General features: G+C 38.5%; 1 protein-coding gene across 2 annotated transcripts in view; it reads right to left on the bottom strand.

The window, feature by feature from the left end:
• Window positions 1–27178, bottom strand: part of prex1 (phosphatidylinositol-3,4,5-trisphosphate-dependent Rac exchange factor 1) — an 88371-nt gene that overhangs the window by 27913 nt on the left and 33280 nt on the right. For both annotated transcript variants that reach the window (XM_053503674.1, XM_053503673.1), the window contains exons 7-17: window positions 26792–26925; window positions 26024–26139; window positions 22530–22679; window positions 16186–16333; window positions 10201–10301; window positions 8809–8912; window positions 8565–8614; window positions 6323–6398; window positions 5902–5974; window positions 2370–2512; window positions 1867–1959 (exon numbers count right to left, since the gene is read on the bottom strand). In XM_053503674.1, coding sequence (XP_053359649.1) covers window positions 1867–1959; window positions 2370–2512; window positions 5902–5974; window positions 6323–6398; window positions 8565–8614; window positions 8809–8912; window positions 10201–10301; window positions 16186–16333; window positions 22530–22679; window positions 26024–26139; window positions 26792–26925 — 1188 coding nt within the window. The remainder of the gene's footprint in view (window positions 1–1866; window positions 1960–2369; window positions 2513–5901; window positions 5975–6322; window positions 6399–8564; window positions 8615–8808; window positions 8913–10200; window positions 10302–16185; window positions 16334–22529; window positions 22680–26023; window positions 26140–26791; window positions 26926–27178) is intronic.

Raw genomic sequence — 27178 nt, 5'->3', positions numbered from 1 at the left:
TTTAAAATGTATGCAAATAAATACACTGACACTAATCTCGTCTGTGCTCTGAGGCGTTTTGTTTTCCATTGTGGGTCCAAATGTCACATTTTCTCATTGGTCTGCTTTAGCAGCAGAGGACAGACAGAGGCCTTGTTACATTTTCGGATGGCAAAAGATGAAAGAGGAGACGATCACACTGGTGGCTACAGGAAACTGGGATGTATACACAACAAAACAGCTTTAACTGAACCAATGTATTTCATAGATCATTGACAATGATCTGTTAAACTATATTCACACTAGCTAACCACTAATAACCACTTGTGTTACCTATAGTTTGCCTTTTGGGAATGTTTCGCGACTGCTTCTATTGTTGCTTGTGCACTGGTCAACTCGACCCCCTCCTTTTTTCCCGAACAATAAATAGTCGCACTCTTATTTAAAGTAGGATTTACCTTACATACAAATCTCCATACCAGTGACACTGGCATATAGAATGAGCAATCTGGGAATTATCTGTGAACACTTAGAAGCACCAATGATCTCTGCTCCAGGCTTAAAACTGTACACCAAAACTAGACAGTATTTCACTATTAAGACATGAAATGATGCTTACTGATAGGATGTACGATTCTACAACTGTGAAAAAAAAGAAGCGCATGTTGCAATGCACCCTTTTATGCATAGTGCCCAATGTACAAGCCTCTTATGAGCCGGGGTTGCTTCAGTTGGTCAGGTTCGGACTCTGCATAGACAATGCTATGTGGCAATAAAATTAAGTCAGCCGATGACTTGAATGTACTGGGTGACCCTCGGGTATTACATCAATGCATTTGTTCTTCCTTGATGATACATGTTCACCCAAGGACTCAAATTGTTGACTCAAATTGTTGCCACATTGTACACCATAATAGTCAAAGGTAAAGACAACTCTACAAAGTCTTTATTTTCTTTGTAGGGCAATTCAATGCAATGGTCAACTTTACAATTGTGAAAAAAGGGCAAAACCTACACTATTACAGTGACTCGTGTAAATGTTAGTGCTACACTATTACAGTGACTCGTGTACTTGTAATAGTGATACGTGTAAATTAAACAGTAAAGTCTAATGCTGAAGATCAAAAACTCAGAGATACAAAAATTATCATAGTAAAAATAATAAGAAAAAAGATAAGGTTATTGATGAATGTCAGTTTTCTCATAATTACTATATCAAGTATTTCATGTTAAAAACCACAATTTCTGGCTGTTTCTCAAGTGCACATCACATTCATAGAGGTTAATCTTCAATTATTTATTTCAGAAATGACAAACTATTTTTTAAATATACCCTTTTTCTGTTGATTTATATCTTTCATGGTACAAGTATAATGTTTTCAGCAATTGTTTTTTAAATTAACAGATTTTGTACTCATTTTGGGCTCTCTCATAACTATTTGTCTGTTTAATTTTGTATCCATAATGCTGATAAAATGCTTGATGTAAGTTTCCTGATGTAAATGATCCAATCAATTTTGAGGATTCGTCTGTTTTTACTGTAGGTGAAGAGATTACTTTAAAATGTATGCAAATAAATACACTGACACTAATCTCATCTGTGCTCTGAGGCGTTTTGTTTTCCAATGTGGGTCCAAATGTCACATTTGTAACTTTGTAATTCCCCAGTAATATTTATCTACAGTGTGACATAGCAATAAGAAAAGTTCTACTATGAGCCAGATCCTTGTAGTGCAGCGGCTGGTGGGATTCAGATCATCTGCTATCGCCAAACCACAAAATGTGGCTCATGTGAACTTAACCTTTACCAAATTTTACCTTTTAGTATAAACCAGTGAAAGACGATTATCGATTAATCACCGCTTTAATCAAGTTCATAACTCTTACCTCAGCATGGGAGCCCCTGGTTACACTCTTCACCATGATGGCCTTGTTCTTCTCCTCAATCTCAAATCCATAGTCTTCCTCCTCTGGATGAATCTGCAGATATCAAAACCAGCTATCAGTTGACTACATGGTTAACACGTTGACCTCAGGAGACAAAACCAGCTTTCACACCAAAGTGAAAATAACTTAAGGTCAAATTGTTGTTGTTTAAGCAACTCCTGTTCCTCGAAAAGAGGTTCATAATGAACGTGTTTGTTTTTGATGACAGCTAAACACTCAAGCATTTAATAATCATCTCCCCTGTTCTACAGTACGTTAAAAGGATGAAAGAGCAGTGTGTAATGGTCAGGGTGATTATTAGTGGATGAAGAGGCTTCACTGTGGCCCTGAACTCAAACAAAGAACATATGGATGTGGTGTCCGGGTTAGAAAACCTTTCTCTTCACGTGCAAACACAAACTCAGACTTTATTCGGTGTCCGTGAAAGGGATGATTAGACGCACCACTAGGGACTTAGCCACGATGTTCTCGATGAGCTTAAAGTCATTGCGGAGCTGCTTGGTCTTAGTGCTGGTGCCCTCTGTCTCCTCGTCAGCGTGGAAACGGAAGAACTGAGATTCGTCCTTGAACTCGCTTTTTTCCAGGACTACACAAAGAAAAGAAGAAATAGGTAATAAGATGAGTAAAAAAAATAGCTGGAAACAAATAACACTTTTTAAAGGAACAGTCCAATGTTTTTCTATTTAATAAATGTGTCTCTATCTGTGGCATCTGAGGCATGTGTCTTAGGATGGAACTGACATCCTTTTCGTGTAACGTTATGCAGTATATGTACTGTATCATCTTACACAAATAGTGATGTACATTAGCATCATGACTCTAAAGCATACTATAACAGAAGACAAAATGACATTCACAGGGTGAGTGTTTTGAAAAAAGGGAAGTGAGTGCCTCTAAAGTATTTCTTCTTCTTTTTTTTTTTTAAGTACAACATTGTCAATGTTCTTGGGCTGAAGACAGTTAAAAAACTAAGCCTCTATTATGCTTTAGAGTCCAGCATGTCCCTTTGTCCATTTAGAGCAGAAGATTTTAAACTGTTCTGGAAGTTCAACAGAATAAAAAAATATAATAATTAAAAACGTTCAAAAGACTGGATCCAACCTGCCACATCCAAGCTGCTTTTTTCCCCAATGATAAAAATAAATTATTGTTCTGAACAGTCTGATATTAAGTGCTGCTCTCTGGAAAACCTGCCTATCTCTCCATCTCATCCTTTTTTTTAATGTTTTAATCTTTGATGTCAGGATGAATGGAAAATGTTTGGAGCTCTTAAGTTCTTCAAGACTCAAAACCATTTTTGCTTCAATCTAGAATAACCCATCACTACAAATCAATACAAAGTTCTCTCGACTGTTTTTTCCTCTAAAGGAACAAGGAAAGACTCAATGATTGGCTTGATTAGAATAAAAATTAGATCAATCATAAGTTATAACCAACTGGATTGCTATGGAAGATATTGAACTGAGCTATGAAACAGAATTCTCTAAAAATATCATTAAAACCTTTGAAACAATCATGGCCTTAATCAAACACTTTGCTGTAAAATTTCAATTACAAAAGAAATGTATTGCCCAACAGACCACCTTTGAGACATGAAAAGGAAAAAAAAATAAAATAAAAAATAGAGTTTGAAAGCAAAAAAGAAGCTGTTTGACAGACTCGAGTCTGTCAAGTCTCGAGAGGAACTGAAACAGATTTTTCAAGATGCTCAAGAAAGGATTGTCACATAATAAATTACTGAACTATTGTTTACTGGTCATTTATTAAATTTCTTACTTAAAAATCTCTTCATCTCATTTCGAGCCCCTGAGTGGCGCAGTGGTAAAGTGCTTGCCCTACAATCTGGAGATCGTAAAGCATCACCCGGTTTAAAACCTAATATACACTCCTGGGATTTACATATATAACAAAATTGGTACAGCATATAATATGGTGCCTAAGACTTTTGCACAGTACTATATACACAGTATATATAATTTTTTGTTAGTACTAAGAGCTTCAAACTATGCCAAGAAAATATCCACACACCACTGAACCACCACCAGCCTGAACCACTGATACAAGGCAGGATGACCCTTTCATTCAAATGTTTAGCAGAAATCGAGACGCATTAGACCAGGCGACGTTTTTACAATCGTGTGAACTGTAGCCTCCGTTTTCCGTCCTAAGCTGACAGGAGTGGCACCCGGTGTGGTATTCCGGTGTGAAGCCCATCTGCGTCAAGTTTAACATGTCACGCATTCAGAGATGCTCTTCGGCATACCTCGATTGTAACAAGATCTCATTTAAGTTACTGTTACCTTTCTTTTAGCATGAACTAGCCTGGTCATTGTCCTCTAACCTCTGGCATCAACAAATAAAATACTCAGACCTTCTCGTCTGGCCCCAACACCCATGCCATGTTCAAAGTCACTTAAATCACCATTATTTAATTAGTTTAAACGTCTTGACCGTGTCTACATGCCTAAATGTTGAGCTGCTGCCATGTGATTCGATGATTAGATATTCGCTTTAAAAAGCAAGTGTACCTAATAAAGTGGCCAGTGAGTTGTTTTTAGTGAGTTGGCATAAACCTCTGGAGTTTTTCTTTAAAAGAATTTTTTTTTTTTTTTTTTTTTATGAGACCCTTAAATTGAATTTATTTCGCCTAGTGAATGATCAACAATGGATGAATATATATAGATATATATCATAAATACCGATGACATGAGCTGCTTTTGTAAAGATTTAGAAGTAGGCTGTTTAACTGACGCTCCATTTGCGATCCAATCTTTCATACAATCTTCAATGCCTTTATGATGCAAAACCAGAGATGGCAGATAAACAGCAGGGCTGTTCATTTATTAGCATTCAAATCAGATGATAATGAATAGGTCTCAGTGTTACTTCAGCTTGAGCCTTGGCTGATGGCTGATGACACAAGCCTGTTTTTTTTTTTCCTTCACAGGTCTTAAACAGCAGGAGCGGTGCTGTTTGTGGAAAACCTGCCACGTAGGATTTTTTTCCCCCTAAAACTGAAAGTGACAGATGAGTTTGCTGGGAAGGTTTGGAGGGACAAACTGTTCTGTGTTGCGCAGTGTCCCTCAGTTAAACATCACCGGAGTTTGTTTTTTTCGAGCGGACATCAGAAGGAGTAGTGCTGTTATTGATTTAGGAGGAAGTGTGTGTATGTGTGTGTGAGTCCCTCGTCTCTTACTGATGTGGTGTGCGTGTGCGCTTCTGTCTTTTTTTCTTTTTTTAATGCTTTTGTTCCACTCCAACTTGCTGATACAGTTCTAACAGCTGGAAACATCTGCTAATAGACGTGTGGATACTTTGGCCCTCGGCCAGGCACACAGCCACAGGGGTTCATCAAGAACGTTAAGGAGAATCCAAAAACATTCTGTGTCAGTAGCAACATCATTCATTCTGCGGTAATGTTCGCACAGAACATTGCCTGATAACCTGAAATGGGGTTAACTATGAAGACTAAATAAATACATAAATAACATCTGAAAGAAAACCTGGCCCTGGCTCACGTTTGACTCACAGCTGCTCTAATTTAAGACCCTTTAACACATAAAAACATGGCCACGGTTCACTCTCTGGCCTCAGACACCAAAAGTGTTGCAATATCAAACAAGCCAAGCCAAGCCTCATTGCAAATTCTGTTTATGGCAAAATCAGCCGGTCAGCCTGGAACCACCATGTACTGGTACGTGTACATTTCTCTGTTTTTTTCATCACTCGCCATTTCTTTTTCAGAATTCACCATAAAGCCTGGCGTCATCAGTACTGCCAAACCTAGAAACGTTGTTGCCATCACGCTTCCCTGTGCCTCATCTGGTGAAATCATGTTGATATGATATCATCACAATCCACAATCAAGAGCAGCGGAACGCTCGAATTTAATCCCATATTTGTGATCCATTTGCACTTTGTAAACATCACGCTTCCATAAAGTAAATATGGTGAGTCACGACAGAGAGACTTTACCGTGATGCATAAAGCCGTTGTTGCACAGGCCGACCCCGAGCGTGACGGCATCCTCGCGGGTAGAACAGTCTCCCTGTGAGATGTTTACACAACATAAGGGAGAGAAAGAGACAGAGAGAAAGAGAGAGTGTGTGTGTGTGAGAGAGAGAGAAAGAGAGAGAGAGAGAGAAAGAGAGAGAGGGGTCATTAAACAAAACCACATGCATCCCCTTGGGAAGGTAAAGAAAAAAAAATGTTACAAAGCTGCTGTGTCCTCAACACAAAGGCCTTTCTTTAGAGGTTTATACAAATCTATGGCATCACTAGTGTAGTAACCACACAGTTATGAGCTCGAGACATCCAAGGTTCTGTGTGACTGTGCTTGTAATGGAAGACTGTCTCTTCTCCACAGGTGTGTAAGAGGGGTTTTATGTCATCCTACCTGTGAGACAAGCCAGTCTACCAGTTTACTGGCTGGTAACACTGATTTAAACGTCTTCAGGTGATGGTCTCGGTCTCTGCATGGAGAAGAATGAAATGATTAAGGAGATACACACAATCCTTTTCTTGTAAAGTTTACATTTTCTATAGAGGATATTGGCATTTTATTTATGGGTTCATTTTTAACTCACCATCTCTTAAAAATAACTTTCTGCCAATTCCTGTCCACTAGCTAGTTCTCATCTATTGTCCATCATCTACTGATTTTGGATCATGAATGTGAAGCTTTCTGACTAGCATCGCTATTTTGCACTAGCATCGCTATTTTGTATCAACAGGGCACACAAGGATAGCTCAGTGGTTAAGGCGTTGAACCACTGATCGGAAGGTCCCAGGTTCAAACCCTAGCACCACCAAGTTGTTGACGTTTGAGCAAGGTCCTTCGATCTCAATTGTTTAGACATACAGTATAATGAAATAAAAACACAAATCACTCTGAATAAGGGTGTAAATGTAAATACACATAAGCTAACATATACCTGCATTCAACTAGTGTGAATTATCCTCGCTCGCTTTTATAACACAAGGAACTGCAATGTAATTTTTTTTCATATTAATAAGCAGGATTTATACTTGATTCAAGCCCTTGATTTTCTGAAGCACAACAAACATTTTATTAAAATATAAATCAAACATTTAGCTCATGAGCATGTGTGTGATACGTGTGGTGTGTCAAGAAAAGCGATCTTCAGACAGTGTTTCTGTAAACATGCTCCAGCGTGACCACAGTAACACAAAAGCTGGAGTGTTTCTCCCAACAATGGACCACAAACAAAGCTGATTGTTCCGCCAAAAAACATCCTATATCATGCAGGATTCTTTCTGCGCTAGTTAGGAAAAAGGAAGTGTGGTAAGACGAGTGCAGTCATCAGTTCACTGCTGGGTTGTGGCGTGAGAACAGAGATTGGAAGGACGTATGATAACAACACACACACAATGTCAGAGTCAACTGAAGCAGCGTTCCAGTTACAGTATATATAGTGCTCGAGTTTCGTGTTATACTTTGGTCTGAACGGATACAATGTACAGTACAATCGATCCTGACGGTGATGGTACGGTCTCGCTAGAGTGCTGTACAGCGCATCACACTTTGGGAGAAACCATATCCAATATATCAAAAATTTTGACCATGCCTGAAATCCTGTTGCGCACTAAGAAAACATCAAAGATGTTGTTATGGTACAGTATTTAAAAGTGGCTTGTAGCATTCGTAGGTGGTTCCTGAACTTCCTGGGTGGTTCAGACCTTTTTAAAAAAAATGGATTGCGAAGGTTAAAAAATATGCAGAATTGCTTGTTTAGTGTTGACTTGGACAGCTTTGAGCTGTCACTACTGGAGAGCTCATAAAACTTACATACAAGAGGTTGAGCAAATATGTTAAAACGGGCCAATTTTAACCATAAAAACTAAACACTGGTAAATAGAATGCTCTAATAAATACTACAATGCATGTTCAAGTGCTTGGCTGGCTCATAGCATGCATAGTCATATAAAAAAAAAAAAATTAAAGCTTTATCCAGGTCACTGTAAACAGGTGAGAAATCTTAGCAGTTCTTGAAAAGTCTTAACAATTCATTGCAAATTGTGAGGAATAGTAGGTACTTAGTAGGTGAAACCTGACAGTTTTTAAACAATTCCTGATGTTTCGTCATGGGTTTCGCATGACTTGTAGTGACAATTTAGCATGCCCTGATTGTGGGAAATCCCACTCAAAAGCACTCATTCTCTTCAGAGTAACACCTGACAGTACATAAGACAATAAATAATTAATCATCTACAGTACTACCATGTTGTAATATCAAACACAGTACATACAATATGTTCTTAAAATGTTCACTAGACGAGTCTTGGGATGAGCAAAGCTGTGCATTTATGATTACAGCAGCAGTTCTTTTATAGAAGCTTGCATTATCTAGTGGAGTTTATGTACTGAAGCAGAGGTGAGACACTACTAACACTCAAGCTAAAGCTTTCCTCTGCATAACTCGTGACCCACAGTCAGTCCGAGTGAGCGCACAGCAAAACAACGATGCATGTTTACAGCCTTGAGCGTTCCAGTTTCACAATCGCTCATGGAAAATGTTGCAACTCCATTCTGTGCCATTTTATTAGTTACAATAAACTGCCCACTACATCAGGGTTCACAATTTAAATCTGGAAGTCTAATGATGGACTAAACTTACTTAATCACGGGTGTGAACAGGCAGTGGAGACGACAGTACAGTCTCACACCCTGCAAACATAGTGGACACAAACATGGTTAATCCCATATACCAGAATTCTCTACATAGCTCAATTATTTAAAAAAAAGTGTAGGTAACATTCAAGACAAAGAATATGGACTACTAAGACAGAAATATACAGTATGCATGGAGATTAAGGGCAAACATGATGTCATGGCATTACATACTGTATGTGAGGAAATACCTTGGATACGATATCCTCCATCTCGCTCCTGGCTTTGTAAGTGCCGTCATCATAACGGAACCGATACAGTACCTGCTCGTTCTTAAACTGATGTTTGTCTGAAACTACATATATATATACACAACAACAACAAAAAAACAAGCATTAGTCTAAACAGCTCATTATCTCATCATCAGCTCTTTAGGAAAGACTGTCGGTTCTTCCCTTAAAATGACCAAAAATGTTGTGAAAGCCTGCACATTACTGGTGTACTGTAAGGATAAAAATTCTCTCCTGCTAACAAAGACTTACCTAAATGAACATGTTCAGGTTAAGGTGCTTAGATCAGTGAAACAGAGAGAAAATGGACATTATGCAATACTGGCTGACTCATTTCTCCTCACACTGAGCTGAAAATCTAACTGACTTTTTCTTAAGCTAAGGTTTATAGAGACACTTCAGGACTTACTGCAGACCTCTGGTTAGATGATAAAGCATATCTTGCTTTATTGTTGGATACCAAAGACCAAAACACTTACCAAAACTAATCTGATGTAGCTCTTACAAAATTCTTTTTTTTTGTCTGACAAAATGCATTACTGAGGTATTGTAATTATGTTCAAAATTATTTTGAAACAATTTTTGTAGTCTTACATTACAACCAGTTTTTTTTTTTCCCTTGGGCTTTTCCCTTCCTCAGGGTCACCACCTTGGATCACAAGTTACTGGCACAGATTTTACACCGGATGCTTGTCCTGCTGCAACTAACCCAGGATGCCCTGCTGGGTACGAGTAGAGGGACAAAGAGCCTCGCCCAACAGAAGAAGGTGTGTGCACTCAAACCCCCAACCCTTCGATCATCAACCCAGAGCCTCAACCACCTGAGCCAAAACTGCCCCCCTTTATAACTAGTAAAAAATAGATTTAAATTTCAATTGTCCAGGGTGACCTTGTATCTCAAAGGTATCTTCAAACCTTACAAACTTGGGCCACTTAGTAGTCAGCTTGACCAGAATAATTTTCTCCAATCCCATATCACACACCATTTGCTTGCTTGTGTTGTGCGTCTGAGCAAGTGCAACTTTGGTCATTATCCCTGCCTCAGAATTGCAGTAAAGTAAACACTGCATCACTTCATCTATTATTCATGACTAGGTTGTTTTCCGTCACAACACTTTTCAGGCAGGCAGACAGACGGAGAGCAAATCTTGCCGATGAGCTCGGGTTACAGTGCAGTGTTGTTCTGGGCTATACTACAGGTAGTAGTTTTTTTTTTTTTTTCCAGACCAGACTTTTCTGCTACATTTCTGCTTTTTATCACAAAGCGTATAATGAGCTTTTTATCACAAAGTGTATGATTTGAAGAGTCATGATTTAGGTAAAATCTTTAAAGTGAAAAAAAAAAAACCTCACCATGGTGGATAAGACCGTTCTCCAGGAGCGCTTGACCCAAATTGATCCCTTCTTCTGGTTTACTGATCTCTCCACTCTCTAGCAGCCAGGCGACAAACTCACTGCAAGACAAACACTCACACTTCAGATAAACTTCTATAGAACACTACACACCATAAACCTTTTTCTACATATTTACATTTGTGCCATGGTTATTCCCACATTACTCTTCATCCATTCACAGGGTGAATCTAGACAATTAAAGGGGAACACTAAATGTCACTGAATGGCACTGATGTTACAGGTTTGTAATATTGAAAAACTTTTGTTACAGTATGTGTGTGATAAAGTGGGTCAGGTTTCCCAGAATAAGTCATTGTGATACCTTCATGCAAATGCAGAGGTGAGGGTGAGAGTGAATAAGCCTTCGCTTGCTAATACATAAAACTAAGTGTAAACCAATGACAGGATAAGAGTTAGTGATTTTCTTAAGAAACTTTGTAGTATTTTGTAAAGCTTAAAGAAAAGCTCTGGTTTTAACTTAAATAAAGCCCTGAATAAGGTTTATGTGCAGACTGCACACCACAAAGTAATGGATTTGGCATAAACATCTGTAGGCTGTAAAATTTTATTTGAATTAACTTTTAGAAAAGATATACTTTTTTTAAATGTACAAATACTGTACATAATCTCCTTGCTTTTCAAAACACTTTGTATATCTGTTAACATGCCTTCGTACTCCCTCATTAACAGATGTTGCAGGCTAAGCTGCGAGTCACGAATGCACCTCTGTCCTCACTTCTTCATCAGAAGTGAATCTTCATTCTTGTAGGGCTGCTTTCAGTTGTACTGTTGAACCTTTTCCCTAATAATGTTCAAATACTGGCCCTTGAGGATCCGAAAAAACTTTAAGCATCACTTATATGAGGTTTGCCCTTTAGGCTCATGATATATCTTTGTCTTACCACCAGTAACGATTCACTTCAAGAAGCTTTTTTTAATCCTAATAGGATTTCTTCAAATATATACTGATAATATTTCCTCCGAACTACAAATGAGAAGACTAGCAAAAGCTTTCTATAACTTTTCCGATTAAAACTTTCTAAAACTGCTATTGTAGCCTCACAGAGCGCTGTGAAACAATGAGACTTTCTTCTTCATGCATGAACTAATAGGCTTGCATGATTGACTAGCGCCATCGTAACTGACATGGAATATAGTGTATGTTGTCTTTCCGAACCAGAGTGCATGACCAGCTTGGCCTTCTTGGCTCCTTGATTGAGAGTTGCATCTTTAATTCTATATACTGGTTCAGCGCCATGCCTGTTTAAGAATAAACTCATCCAGTCCTCTAGGTTTTGGGGCAGTGGGGTTTGATGGAACATTGAAAATAAGCATGTATTTAACGTTTACATCAAAATTAATTTAAATTGCCATGCAACAATACTGTACAATACTAACATGCACACTTGAAGTGTTACTATTCATGTTGCTTGTACTGAATAAGACTTAGATAATAACAGTATATTAATATAATGTTGTTTGTCTTATTAGGAAGGAATGCAGATTTAGATTTTGACAAATTGCAGAAAATAATTAAATAATTGAAGGAAAAATAACAATCTGTATATGCTTACAGACAGGTTTACTTTGCAATTATGCAATAAAAAGTTAATCGACACCATAAGCTTTGGCCTTCACAGGCACCAGATCTTAACCCAACTGAACAGCTGTCCAGATCTTTTATCAAAACACTGATAAGGAGTAAACCTTTTGGAAGAATGTTGTTCATCACTCCAATAAACTTCCAGATGCTTAGAGAATCGATGCCATGACACACCAAACTGAACAGTGACTGAACAGTGTCACTTTTCCATTTATTTGTTACAATTAATTTGCAGCTTTGGATGTGATCAGTGAAAGCATTTATTTTTTTGTAAAGGCTGAGAAAATGCAGGCCAGGCGGGCGAAGGAGGGGAGAAAGAAGAAGTAAAAAAAAAAGAGGAAAAGACAGCAAGTCTGCTCTCTTATGTAAGCCACTAATCCACACTGGCAGGGGAGACAGAGGCGTCTCTGAGGGGAATTAATGAGTGTTTATGTAGCTCATTAATATTCTGCATTGCTCAAGCACATGCAGTTGCTCACATGGGGTGAAGGTGTGAGAAAAATCACACATACACACATTTTATATATACTCATTACTGTGCAGGTTTTGAGCCACCCCCTCATTTTTACCACCACCTCAATTAAAATGTGATTAAAACATGTAGATTAAATTAAAGTAATAGGAACAAATGTTTTACTATGACAGGCTGTAAAGTGCCTTAAGACACAGATTAAAAATTGTTTTTTTATATAACAACCTCGGCAGCAACCTCATTTCCCCTCTCGTCTGTTCCAAACACTCAACATTCAGCATCACCAGTGTACTAATCCGCGACCTGATCATCGGTCATCCTCTGTACCTGTTTCTCACTGGTTCATGCCTTAAGTTAGATGCCCAAAAAAGTTCTTCAGGAAGTCTGAAGAGCTATTCCTCCAAAACTACATTATTAATACAGGATTGGCTTCCTTTTTGAGGTAAAATATAAAGAAAAGACTTTTGCACATTACTGCATTAAATAGATGCATAGAGAGGTCTAGGACAATGTAGAATTTGCATATAAACTTTGAAATAATTAAAAGGTTTAAGAAATCTTAGAAAAACAAACAAAAAAATTTTCAAATTCTTGAATACATAATTAATATTCAGGAATCTGCACTATTTCTAGGTCCCTACTGAAATGTAAGCAAATTTATGATATTGATGATAACCGCATTGTACAAATTGTACAAAAATGTACTATATTGGATCATTCTTTTTTTCTCTCATCAAAGCAAGTTTTTATCAACAATATAATTTATTCAATTGTCCTAAATTCAAAATAATGCCAATTAGAAGCATTTTAGCATGCATTAAAAACATGCATCCTGACTTTGCCTTTTTTTTTTTTTTTTAGATTATCAACAAGGCTGGTAAAACTCCCTTTTAAAAGAACAATGTAATCAGGATGAACTAGGAAGTCGGGGGTAGGGGGCTTTCCCATAAATCACTGTAACGAATGAGGAAAGTGCGATTAACAAACACACCCACATTGGAGCAGATTCCTGGACCTTATCCAGCTTGTACATATGTGATTTAGTATCCCAAGTTGTAATGCTAAAGTTCCTGGTAGGACTTGCTCCTGTAACTCTGAAACTTTCACAAAGCCAGAGCGTACTGAGCAATTGCACTCAAAATATGAAATCCATCCAGTCGTGTGTTTAAAGCCTGCATCGACACAGCTGAGCATACAATACACACTTTACACCATTTTAGCATTTTCACAGCACATCAATGTACCGCAATTTATAGCTCAATACGAGATGGTGAAATAAAATCACTCATATGTTAAACTACACTCTATCCACTAACTGTTTAATGCTTTAGCTTATGATAGGAGGTAAGCTAGCATCGCTTTCCACAAGGCGGCCCACAACCTTCTTTTTGCTCAATCGGGGCAATGCAAAGGGGGAATTTTAATTGCCCTGAGGAATCTTGCTCACACACAAACATACTTGAGTTGGGCAAACATGCACACACACACACACACACACAGAGACACACATACACCAATTGAGCGTTCAGTGCATGTGCGTAGCATCCATTGTTAATTCACAATGCTGAAAGACAGTGTAAATGTGAGAGAGTGAGGAAAAAGTATGTGTGTGTGTGTGTGTGTGTGTGAGAGAGAGAGAGAAAGAGAGAGAGAGAGAGAGAGAGAGAGAGAGGTACTGAATGAGGAAAACCTTTTCTAATGAAGGATGTGTGCTGGGAATGCCTGCGACTGATGGGGTGCTTGGCACTGAGCTTGGGAAAGCATTTCCAAGCATCCTGTGTGCGCGAATGTGTGAACTTGTGTGCACGTGTGTGTATGTGTGTGTGTGTTTTCATGTTCACTCAGGAGGCCTCTCTTAGACTTAAGGAGACTTGAAAAGTCTTAATAAAGTCTAAATAAAGTCTAAATCTAGGTCCTTAAAAAGTTCTTCAGTTCGTTCCTCTGGGTTCCATGTGGAACGTGTTTCCCTTTCAGGGGTGGAACCTTTAATACAGTAGATCTTACTTGCCTACTCATAGAACACTTTTTTTTAAAGACTTAAAACATTCAGACAGATTATTTGCTCTTCTACCACAGCACCACTGAATTCTCAGGTCTGAATGGCCAGAAGGTGTTGATTCATATTTGAACAGGTTTACTGAATGCACTTGGACTAATATGTTTTCAGCAAGGCGTGAAGACTTTAAGTTTTCTGACACAAAAAGTCAGAGCGGAAAAAAAGACAGCGTATAGGGGCGACAATTTATAGCTGCTATGACATAAGTGATAACAGGAAACGATATGTTTTGTTGATGTTCCACAACATTAAAGAGCATGACACTGCTCTTTTACTAACTTGCAACAGTACAGTATGTTATAAGGGGGATGCGACCCTGTGAGAGAAGCTGATATAAGAAAATAAACGACCCCGTCATGATAACACCATCATAATAACCTGAAGTTAGTTATTCCTTACTTATTTTCAGTCAAGAAAATCACACTCATCATAAATATGAATGTTTTAGCTTTAACTAGACATTTTTAACTGGTTGTTTCTTCTGAGGCAGAATAATTGTATGACATACATCTTTACTAAAAGAATATCCCACAAATGTGAAGCACAGGGACAAAAATATACATGCAGTCCCCCCCTTAATTTGTTTGATCGTCTCTCGTTTCACCTCAGATGCATTGGATCGCCATCAACAAGCTTCTGACAGAATTCTGGTTGGGTATTTGACCGCTCTTCCCAGCAGAATAGTAGTGTTCAATTACACTCGGCCTGATTTGAAAGCATTGCCATTTGAAAGCTCAAAGTTAGCCTGCTTTGTCCACTCCACAAGAAACTGTGGGGTCTTTTCGAGGTCATTGTCCTGTTTCAACCATCTGGCTGTTGACTTGTGGTTTTATTAGAAGAATTTGTTTTCTTATCCTTACTATAAGTCTTGTGAAATGCACCAACTTGGCTGGGAGTTACTGCCACATTCCCCATATAGTCATAACCTTGTTCCAAGTGATTTCCACCTGTTTTGGCCATTAACGGAGTTCTGGGGAGGCCAGCGTTTTAGATGTGAAGTGGGTCGTCTGATCATGGTACAGAGAAAAATGTTCTACCTTGGATGGTGTAACCAAGCGCTAGTGAAATGCTGGAATAAGTGCATTAGTGTAGCAGGGGGATTATAGAGAGAAATAAAGGAAGTTTTTACTCTCATAACTGCGTTCCGTTTGTGTAATCCATAATTTTTGTTCCAACACAGGTGAGGTAAAATTACCATCTTGCCGAGTAGAGCATTACTTTATCATTTATAACCCAACACATCATCTAAGGGACGCCATGCATGTGCACAGAATTTGTCATGTGACTATGTCCAGCTGATAAGTCTTGGTATTAAAAGAAAGAAAAAGATTGTGCATCTTCACCATCATGTTCCATAGAGATAGGGGCATCAGAATGTTTTAACTTGAGGTGGTTTGGCATTGCCATAAATACCATTTCCAGTCTATAGAACAGATTCCAAAAAACTAATGTCATGGCTGATCGCCCTGGGTTCTCGACAAGACAAGACAAGACAAGACGTATTCAAAGGCGTAATTTGAGAAATTGTGCAGAAAATCCTGCCTACAGTACATTGTCAAGCTGTGATCGATAACAGAGGCTCATTCACTCAATATTGACTTTGTAAACATTAATGTTCAAAATGCCAACTCTACACAGTTGATCTCAGATTTTTTTATGATCTCGGGAGCTGAACAGTTTGAATTTCTGGTGCTGATGGACACAGATATTTGTACTGTATAAAATCAAACAATCTTTTTCTTTACCTATACAAGCGTGTTTTCATTGTTTGCCTATTCTAATACTCCATAGAGCAGTAGGTGAAAGACTCACTTTCCCAGGAAGCACTTGGGTACGATGGTGAGTTTCCTCCGCCGGTCTTTGATCAGATGTCGACTCTTGGTCATCATCATGTGGTAAAGCTTCTCGCCTTTCTCTGCGATCATGACATACGCATCCCGCTCCATTCCCAGTTTAAGACCTGGAAAGAGAGGAACCCGGTTATAAAAGCACAACAAACCCTAAAAGTAACAAGAGCACTACCATAATTATAGAAAAACAGAAAAGTGGGCGATCACATTTTGTGAAAAGAGAGCTTTTTTACTGTAACAGACAAAATTCCAGCAGGAGATGAAGCTAATTGATAACCAAATATGACTTGCCTACATTTTTTGAGAAGGGCTTTTTCTCTCACCGTTCTCTTTTTTCATGGTGTTTAATAAGACACACATGCATCCTCAAACTGTATAATATACCTGGGTTGTCTTTCTCCCTAGTGGATAAAGTGTCCTGTGCATCCATAGAACTATCCATGCAGCTGAATTGTGTGTTATGATGCATGTACACAGGGTAACTGAACTCGAGTGGCTAAATATAGCGACTGCACACAGGGGAGCTACGTGTAAATATGCACAAAACCTGCAAGGACAAAAAGGCTTGGGAGGGGGGGGGGGCAAGCCAGAGCTTGAGAGTCCTTCAATTCGACACCCAACTAATGGAAGGAGCTGCAGTTGTGAACAAGACCCTGGGCAGACCAAAGGAGTGGAACGGTCGGAAACCCAAAACAGGTGAAGTTGAAAAAAAAAAAAGGAAGCAGCTGTTCACATCACATCTCCAGGTGGACTAAAGAGAGCACTTTCATTTCCTAATGAACGTCTGTCACTGCTTCTGTGTCCCACAGCTTCACAACGGATGCACTCTGCTACTGAAATAGAGTACTATATTTATCAACTCATGTCAAAGAAATGTACTAAATGTATCAGATATGTGATTATAAGATAAAGATTATCAAGATATAAGATTTTGATTATTTTGAAAATCCAACAGTAGTACGTCAAGTAAACTTTGACTTAGTGCTTCTACTCATTCTGCTACTGCAAGCTTTGGCCAAGAGCTGCGAGTGAAAAACAAGATGTTAGAATTATGAGCCTCATTACTACAGAGTCGAAGGCAATAAAAGCACAACCGCAAGCTACCACCCAAAAACTATGCAAAAGGTACCCTTGGTGCAAAAACAGCAACAAGGTTAGTGCAAGGCTGCCATAATTTTAATGCATAACTTTATCTGAGGTAACAGCCTCGCCAGCAAAACCACAGAATCACTGCCATAAGCATTTACAGTTCAGTGGAAAAGTTTGAAATGAAATAAAGAGGATAGCAACAAATGCTTAAGCATTAGATTTTACAGTTGCTCATTATGGCAAAAAAAAAAATTGGATGACAAAGTAGTGACGTAAATTCAGAGACTACAAAGAATGCCACATCTATTTGGGGTCCAAAACGTAAATGAGTGTTCTCTTGAGGTGGGAGGGATGGCATCATCGGCTCCACTGTCAATCATAGCAGCAGTAGTGTAACACAGGATAAGCTTGTGTATCCTGAGCAACGTTTTAGTGATCAGTCATATGAAATAAGATAAGAAGAGCTTGTCACTCTGGATAAGGGCATCTACCAAATGCCATAAATGTAAGTGTGTTCTCTGATGAAGCATGGTGACAAAAAGGCAATGTTTGGCTTCATGCGAATTAAAGGAAGTCAATGCTAGGCTTAAATGTCACCAGTTAGTGGAAGTTGTGTGGTGGAGGAGAACTAGATAGTGAGTGAGTATGATATAAATATGCTCTAATACCTTGTATAGCCTTGGCATTTATTTTTGACCCAACTGTATTCTATAACGTAAGAGCCGCTTTTGGGTTTTGTCATTTTAATACTCATCCCGCTGTCACTCCGTGCCCACCTACTGTTACACCAGGGAAGACGGTGGCTTTGGAAAGTTGCAGGTTCCAAAGTCGCCACTGTTGGGCCCTTGAGCAAGCAAGGTACATAATAGGTGACAAATAATTGAACATTATCCTAAACCCCTACTCACCCAAACTTTCTAATTGACCGATCTGTTACAATAACTCAGATACAGTGAAACCTCGGATTTCGAATAACGCGCTTTGCGAGTGTTTCTCAAGACGAACAAAGATTTTGAATAAATTTTGACTTGGAAAACAAGTACCGAGTATCATGTATCACGCATGCGATTCTTGTTTTGACGCCGAGCGTGACTTGATCACTACTGAGCCAACGTTTTTTTTTTCTCTCTCTTGTGCTGCAGAATTGTGGGTCATCGTATCTTAGTGGCTCTTACTGGTATAATCAACATCCGTGCACGCGTGTAATTTTTACTACAACACTGTGACCACGTGTGTGCGAGTAAAACGTATTTTATTTTGTGTCTGTACTGTATGCGTGTGTGTACAGCGCACATCTAAAGCGAAAGCAAGTCTCATTAGAGCAGTTAAAGATCCATTGTCTCTCTCTGTATCAGCCTTCCTTTGTGTCTGTGTGCGTGCGCATCATTGGGCACCAAGCCTCACACACACACACACACACACAGCACCTGCGCGCATAAACAGACACTCTTATCTTTTTTTTAAAAAAAGGGAAAGTGCAGGTTAATCTGTTTTATTTTTACTTAATATTTTGTATTAATAATTTTTTATGTATTTATTTTTTGGGCTGTGGAACAAATAATTTGAGATTTCATTATTTATTTTGGGGAAAATTCGAATTGGTTTACTAGTGTTTTGGAATACGAGCCCACTACCTTTGTAATTGCAATTTTACAAACAAATCAAAGCTAAACTTCTTTAAAAAAAAATGTCTATTGATTTTTTTGAGGTTTTGGATTATCATTTTGTTGGATTATTATTTTGTTAACAGAGATATATTTTCCAATTCACCATGAGAAATATAATCTTTTGCATCCTTGAAAATACCATTAAATGTTGTGATACGATATTTATGTCATTTTCCCCCCACCGCTAGGATATAGCTGTGGGTGGCAATTCAGCTGATATGTGTGAAGATGATAACCGAGATAGATTTGGGGCAGGAGAGTGAACAGCTGGTGTGACTCCACCACACACGCTCACACAAAACACGGTTTGAGGTGATCTCCCACTCAACCTAATCACCATTAACACACCATAAAGCGGCCATCAAACCCTGTTACGTCATCGCTGCATTGGGAAACAACCGATAAGGAGAAACACTTCTACCAGTGGTAATGGTTTATGACCAGTGCTTGACCCTGTCTGAGCCAGCTTTTCCCAGCAATCAAATCAAGTTCAGATCTAGCAAGGTTGCCAAGTCAACTGTAATTCAATGAAAAACTGATACTGCTTTTGTTACATCACACCATGAAATTCGGTAGGGAAAAATGATCAATAATACTATTATTTCTGATTTCCTCACCATAAATGACAACGGATTGTCCTGACTCAAGTTCCAGTCTTTAACTTCCCTACTAAGGTCTATAGACTGGAAATTTTAGAGAGATATATATCTTTCAAGCGAAGCATGCCTGCCAGTGCCAGATGCTAGTCCACATAATCATATTAACAAGCTGCTTCCTTCATCTTAAAGTGACACCGGCCTTGATTTTAATTAAATAGAAGGCACTAAGAAAGGCTGTCAAAATAAGGTAGCACTTTAGCTTGTCAAACAACATCGCGTGTAACATGTAATTAACAGCCGTGTCTGAAAGACAGACTTTAAAAAAAAAAGAAGAAGAAAAAACAGGGAAAGAGAGGGAGAGAGGTGTGACTGATGGGGCACCTGTTGCACTGGGCTTCATTTCAAACACTCGAAACATGATCTAGACCATGAAAAAAAAAGCTTCTGCTTTTACACAGCACCAAAGCAGAACGTTTGTGATGTGCTACCGTTAACACATCGCTTTGAATGCCTCGACTGCTCTGCATCATCGTATAACTACTCACTAGGAAGTGATACTGCAGACTGATATATTATACTAAAGAAACACAGTTGTCAGTGGTTTTTAAGGTCTGTGGTTTATAGCTGTGATAAGATGGTATTCAGAGCCAGTGGACTGTGCAAATGAAAGCTCTGAAATGGACAGCACACACAAACCAAGAACAGGTGGCCCATGTGAGGCAGGTGTTTCAAATCTGTCATGGAAAACAACAAAGTAGTTCATAAAAACATCAGACGGAGGAGGCCAAAGAGGTTATAGTCTAAAAACAACTCTTATTCCTCTGTCAAAAACCCATCACAGTGCTGTAATTACTGCTTGAGAACTCTTAGGTTTCTTTGAACACTGAGGCTTTTTGGCTAGAGACTCAGTTTTTTCCTAATGTGACACTGGTATTTTTTTATGGGTGTCTAAACGCATAAAGCTAATGGGGTCCTTTTTTTTTTTTTAGCTTCGATGCGGGCATATCCGATACATGGTTATCTGACTTGAACAAATCGTGCAAATGAGAATTTATGTGACTTTTTGCCTCTGCACCCATGCGTAGGCTACTCGATGAGGTAATCAGTCAACACCGGCGGCGTAGGGATTTACTGTCAGTGCTAGCAGAGCTGCTAAAATAGCTAAAGCATATTTTTGCAAAAAAAAAAAAAATAGCATCTGTTTTTAACCGAGATGGCGTTAGCAAAGACGTAATGATGTGTGTATCAGATAAAAGTCACTTTAATGACATCCAAATCCAAATCAGATCTGACCCCAAAAAAATCTGAATTGAACAATGTGGTTTGTAATGTGAACATAGCTGCTGGGTCGGAAGCGGATCAATTTTGAAAAAGTCAGTCTGGGCCTGAAGCAGGCAGGAAGATTTTTTTTGATAATATAAAAAAAATGCTAAATAAAAATTTATGCCATCCCTTTTTTTCCCCTCATACACTGTTCCGAACCACCCAATGCCTACATTATGACTTCTGAACTAGGATGAACAAACATTTAAGAATGATTTGAAGGCAGCACTGGCTTAAAGCAGTGTTGCAGCAAAAGATCATTTCGGTAATAAAATATATGATTTATGATTTTTTTTAAACAACGGAAAAAAAATTATAATAATGTTGCCATATGCTGTAATAGGACAACCAAATAAAAGTGGTGTGATGCAACCTAATGCAAAATACACTTACTGTTACTGTGGTCATTTTCCCATGAAAGTAGATATTTTACTTCTAAATGTTCTGACCTAAACTGAACATTCAACAAACAATATCAACTATTTCAGTACATTTATATATTAATTGTGTTTAAATAAATGTATTAGATCAAATTCCTTGACCACTGTATAAGGTTAAACAAGCATATGTTTGTGCACTGTATAGACACAATTATTGTCTATAGTCCGTTGTTATACAGTGTATCAGGCCGTAATCTACTTAGTTCATTAGCACGGCAGATCTCAGGGCTCTGTGACGTGTAACCGGGGGGGCCATGAGCTTCTTTCATTACAGCAACAGCAATCGCAATCCACCATTAAGAAAAGTATCATAAAAGATTAGTGCAGTAATGCGGCTATTAGCTTAGTGTGTATGGTGGTGGCACAAAGGAATCGAGACGGCAAACTTTGCTCACATTTACTACCAACAGTGCATAAATTTAATCAGAATTGATTTATACATTTATCATACTGTACTAAAAGGCAGAATAATGTTTGGAGCTGAATAAGAGCTGCATGCTTTTTAAACTTCCACCCTGATCTATTCACACCCTATGTATGTAAAAGCTCCACCCCGAAAACTGGCAAGCAGACTTAGCATGCTAACTACAGTAACCGTTAGCAAAGACTGTTATGACATCACAGATGTTTAACTGCTTGAAAGCCAAGTTACTGCTCTATAAAAATAAAAATTCAACTTGTGCTCATGATTATTTATGAGGATGTTAAGGGGCACTGAGCACATATTTATAAAAATTACTGACAAAAGGCCAAAATTCTGGAACAGAAGGCGGGTTTCCAAATTATTTTTTCTTCTTCCAGTCACATAACAGGCTCATTCTGAGACAATGGCTTAATCTATTTATATATATAAAATTTCTTCATCATTTTCCAAAATTTTTCAAAATTATTGCCTACTGTGCCTTTAATTCATTCAGTTGTTTTGGATTTGAAACTGCTGTTATGATCATTTTCATGTGTACATGTTAAAAACAAATCTGTTTGAGATTATGCATCATTTCTAGACGAGTACATAATGATTTCAGCATGGAGTTTACTTATTCTTTGCTAGCCTCTTAATGCTTGTGTAAAAAAAAAAAAAGGCTGAATATCAAGGGTGATGAAAATAGATTTAAGGTGGTGATTTTTTTTTTTTTTATTCAACCCCATTCATTCCGAATATGCCAGGGAGAACACAAAAACACTCACTCTCTCTCTGTTCACGCTCCTTTAAAATGGCATCCAGCCATTTTTGCTTGTCTTCTGCATTCTTGGCCATGCACACAAACCACTTGTTTTTGGCCGTGTTGTGAATCTTCCATCCGTTGGTCACAGTGTAGTTGTTGCTATGATAATCAGCTGAAAAAAAAAAATTAAATAAACCAGGTTAAAAATCCAGCAGTTTAGTCGCTTATATTTAACAATGACCATGTGACACCAGTAACACATGACATATGGAATGACTTTAATCTAGCTGGCTTAGAAATCCTGTATAAGAGGTTCAAAGTTAGGTTCAAATTAAACATTTGTAAACGTTTTATGCATTAACATTTTGGTCTCTGCATAAAGCATTTACTGCATATTATCATGAATAATAAATTATAGCAAGATGGATAAATTCTAATGCATTCAGAAGATTTTTTTCCATTTCTCCATTATTATTAATATATACCCTACATTGCCCTATATTATGTGCATATATAGGTTTTTTCAGGAGGTCTGAACCTTTACCGGGGACACTGGGCAAATTTTAAATGACTCCATTTATCATTTAAGCTGTCCAAACTTACCTGGCCATTTGTAAAAAAGCAATAGGCCCTGGACATAATAACTAGTTGTGCCATCCTTAGCAGCAACAACTGCACGGATGCATTTGCGATAACTGGCAATGAGCCTTTCACGTGACTGTGGATGGATTTTGACCCACGGAATTGCTTTAATTCAGCCATACTGCAAGGTTAACCTGTTTAAGGTCATTCCACATCATCTCAGTTTGGTCATTCAGAGGCGGACTTGCTGGTGTGTTTCAAATCACTGTACTGCTGCATAACTCGGGTGCGCTTAAGCTTGAGGTCACAAACTGATGGCAGTTCTAACAACGCATGGTTCCTTCAATTATGGAAAGTCACCCAGGTCCTGAAGTTGCAAAGCAGCTCCAGACCATCACACCACCACCACTATGTGTTTATTTATGTTCTATTTATGAAATGGTGTGTTAGTTTTATATCAGATGTTACATTATGCACACCTTCCAAAAGTTGGGAGACCCAGACTCAGACCCAGATTATTGCCTTACATACAGTACATGCACTGCTCAGGCCAGTGATAAGTATACTAGTGATGCTAAATGCTGAGTAGCTGGAGCTGGAACAGACAAGACGGAAAATGAGGTTGCTGTTGATGTTAATAAAAAACCAGGATTTTAAATTGTGTCTTAAGGCACTTTGCAGACTGTCGCAGTAAAACAATTTGTAATTTAAAATACATAATTGAATATATTGGAAATCTTCTCAGTAGCTATTTGATACAATTCAACAACAAACAAATCCAAAAAAGGGTTTGGATTCACTGTGCTTTTGTCAGAAATGAGTCATCCTCCAAAAATCCCTGGATTTCCACTCTACCTGTAATATACAAGGCAAACATCTTGCTTTTCAATCCAAGTTGTTGTTTTCCCTTAAAAGGTCACGCGATATAAAATCGTCTCCCTAATGCTGAGCTTGTATAGGCGCCATGAGTCTACAAAGGTTCAAAGGTCACATCCATAGTATGGGAACTGTCTTGCTTTAAAAGCTTCCCAAAGATAGACACATTAGTGCTGTGCTCTCATGGCAAGCCATTGATTTTGATTATTATTAATACTTTTTCATGATAAGCAAGTGAATGAAGAAGCTATTACACAAACAGCAAACAAAAACATTTTTAAGCTGTGAAAAATGCAAAAGGTTTAAAGAACGTTGTTAAAAGGCGACAACCATAACGACACATAACTGTCATTAACCAGTGTGTGTGTGTGTGTGTGTGTGTGGAAGACTGCCTAGAAAATGTAGGTAGATGTTTCAGCCCTCAAGCCACAGCCCAATTTTATCCCCCATTTGACAGCAGGTAAATGAGGTGGAGCGGAATAAATAATAAATGAGGCCCCGTAATGGGCAGTGGGGTTAATGTCGAGATCGTGGAAATAGATTTGGGAGCACTAAAAGGTCTCAGGTAGGGCTTTTATCCCTTCTGAAATAAGATGGGAGGGAACTGACCACTAAATCGTGACTGAGTGGAGGTTAACGGATAGCTTGGCGGCCAGGCTGTCTGATAAGAGTGTAATTAGGGTAATTAAACGAGAGCTTTGGAGAGAGTGAGGGAGAGAAGGGTGAAGGAGTGAGTGCATGTGAGCTGAAAAGCATTAAGCAGTGCTGGAGGATTTAGGATGTTTACAGAGACATTCTTATACCTATCTATGATCATTTCAAAGTATGTCTTATAGATGAGTTGTCTTTCATTAAATGAACAGCAGCTCAGATGTACAGATGGATGTTTATGTGCGCCTTCTAAAATGTTATCATTTCTATGGTAACCACTAATTTACAGAAAATTGCATGGCAGATGCTCTACATAATTTATAACCAATAATAAGCATATTAACTTTGTTGTTATATTAATGTATTAAGTCAAAGGAATAATCATGGACGAGGTAATATGGGGTGATTAGGAGACATTAATTTAAGATGTATGGATGTGTCAGTGTAGTAAGTTTTCATCTATAGGAAAGTCAGAATTACGCTTTATAATTTCTTAACGATGTCATTTCTGTCTTAATAACCTCTTTAAAAAAAAAAAAAGGGAGGGCTAGTAAAAGAAAGCTGCTACAGCATAAATGATGAGGTCTGGCTTGTTTTATGGGCATTTTGGATGTATAAAATGTATTAAGTTTTACAAAAATTGCAATAATTGGCAAATTAGTGTGATACATGAGGAGTAAAAAACTTTAGGTCATTAAAATAATGGGGAGATATCACACCACTCAATCATTGATTATTTTCCCCTTAAACACCATGCTCTATCATATTTCGTTCCTTAGATGTAAAAAGCTTTTAAATGGGAATCCTTTTGTATTTTGGTAAAACACCATCAATCAGCGCCAACAGTCCATTTAATAAGGCATTTAACAGTTGCACTAAAATGCTGCTTACTATTACGTTCCTGATGTGTGTGATGAGGCTGATTCAGTTACTGCGTACACAGCTGAATGATACGTGACAACACCACACCCTGGCTGCTGATGGTTACAAGAACTCACGTGTGTGGTTTAAACTGATCCTTCGATAGCTTTTGTTCCCGCTGTGACCGCGAAATAAGCAGAAATCCCACCCCTTAACGTGTGTTGAAAGTGAGAACAAAGAGCTGTTAATTCTCAGTCTGTACAGATTTTGAACACAACCACACCCATCATCTGGCACTGACACGAGCAGACACGAGCGTCTGCACTCACACAAACACACACACATGCACCAGAGGTGTGAAACTGAACACTGCTTCAGAACGGATCTTTATCAGCACATGGGTGTTCACGCTAATCTCCATTCGGTTTCCGGCTTATTTTTATGCTGTGCTTGTGGTTGCCGTTAACTGCAGCGCAATAACAAGCGTAACAGATTGGGCTTTGGTTTGACACATTTGTTTAGTACACAAGACACGAGCGGACATACCGGTTCCATCTTCGACATTTTCCACCTCCATCACTTCCGTGTTGATCCGGCCACGGAAGACGTACAGCGGGCCGTTAATAGACTTCGTCCTCTTGGTCGACTTCTTTCCTGAAACTCTGGAAAACCAAAATTGGAAAAGTAGGAATTAGTAAAACAGCTTTTCTCACATTTGATGTGAGAAGTTCAAGGCGTTCAAGTCAAAGCAGGACTTTTGAGGGTGAAGAATAACAGAACACGGTTATGAGGGTAGAAACTACCTTTCTTTCTCTCTATATAATCACTTGCTACACTATTGCACTTATTCCAGTGTTTAACTAGTGCAAGGTATTCCCAGTATACCGGAGCCATGATCAGACTGCCTCCTTCATGTCTGTAACACTGGCCTCCCAGGAACTCTTTTAATAGCCCTAACGTGTAAATGGCTTAGAGTGAGGTCAGGACTGTATGGGGGAGGGAGGGATGTGGCAATAACTTCCATCCAAGTTCCTGTAATGTGGAAGTGGTGTTTGTGAATGATTGTGTGTACAGTTTCCACATACAGCCCTGTATCTTCCGTAAGCTGGAGACCATTGATTTTCAAGGCTTGGGCAGTCTGCAGTGGGCTTCTTTAAAACACTCGCACCATTTTAGAATATCATTCACATGAAATTACATCACATGTCCTGGTTAGACTTTAACACCCCTCATAACACACTTCTACCAACAAAACGTGTAACTCCAGCGCAACAGGAAAGTGAGAATAATATGTGAAAGGTGTTGTTCTCTAACCTGGACTTCCTCTTGCAGTACACGAGCAGGTTATCAAACAGGAAGAAGACCCTTTCCTGAATGTTTCCTGCAGAGATCTTCAGCAGATTTCCATGCAGAAGCAACTCAGTACAGATATCGGTTAGATTTGTTCCCTGTAAATAAATAAATAAATAAACAAATAAATAAAACATTGTGGCATGTATAGTAAATGCATAATCCAGGACGCACTGGAAATCTTCGCAAATAGAATGTCATAACAGGCAACCAGTACTGATCTTAGCCACTGAATATACACCTGAATATCCGATTAAACCGCAGGACAGTTACACAGAGGAAAACATGACGGAGCACTAAATACTCTTCAGTAAGAAACTACCTACAGTAGCTGATGGTGCATTTTATAAT

This window comes from Clarias gariepinus, chromosome 9 (genome assembly GCF_024256425.1).
Source record: "Clarias gariepinus isolate MV-2021 ecotype Netherlands chromosome 9, CGAR_prim_01v2, whole genome shotgun sequence".
Taxonomy (NCBI): Eukaryota; Metazoa; Chordata; class Actinopteri; order Siluriformes; family Clariidae; genus Clarias; species Clarias gariepinus.
The sequence above is the reverse complement of the archived record's forward strand: the minus strand, read 5'-3'. Positions and strand labels throughout refer to the sequence as shown.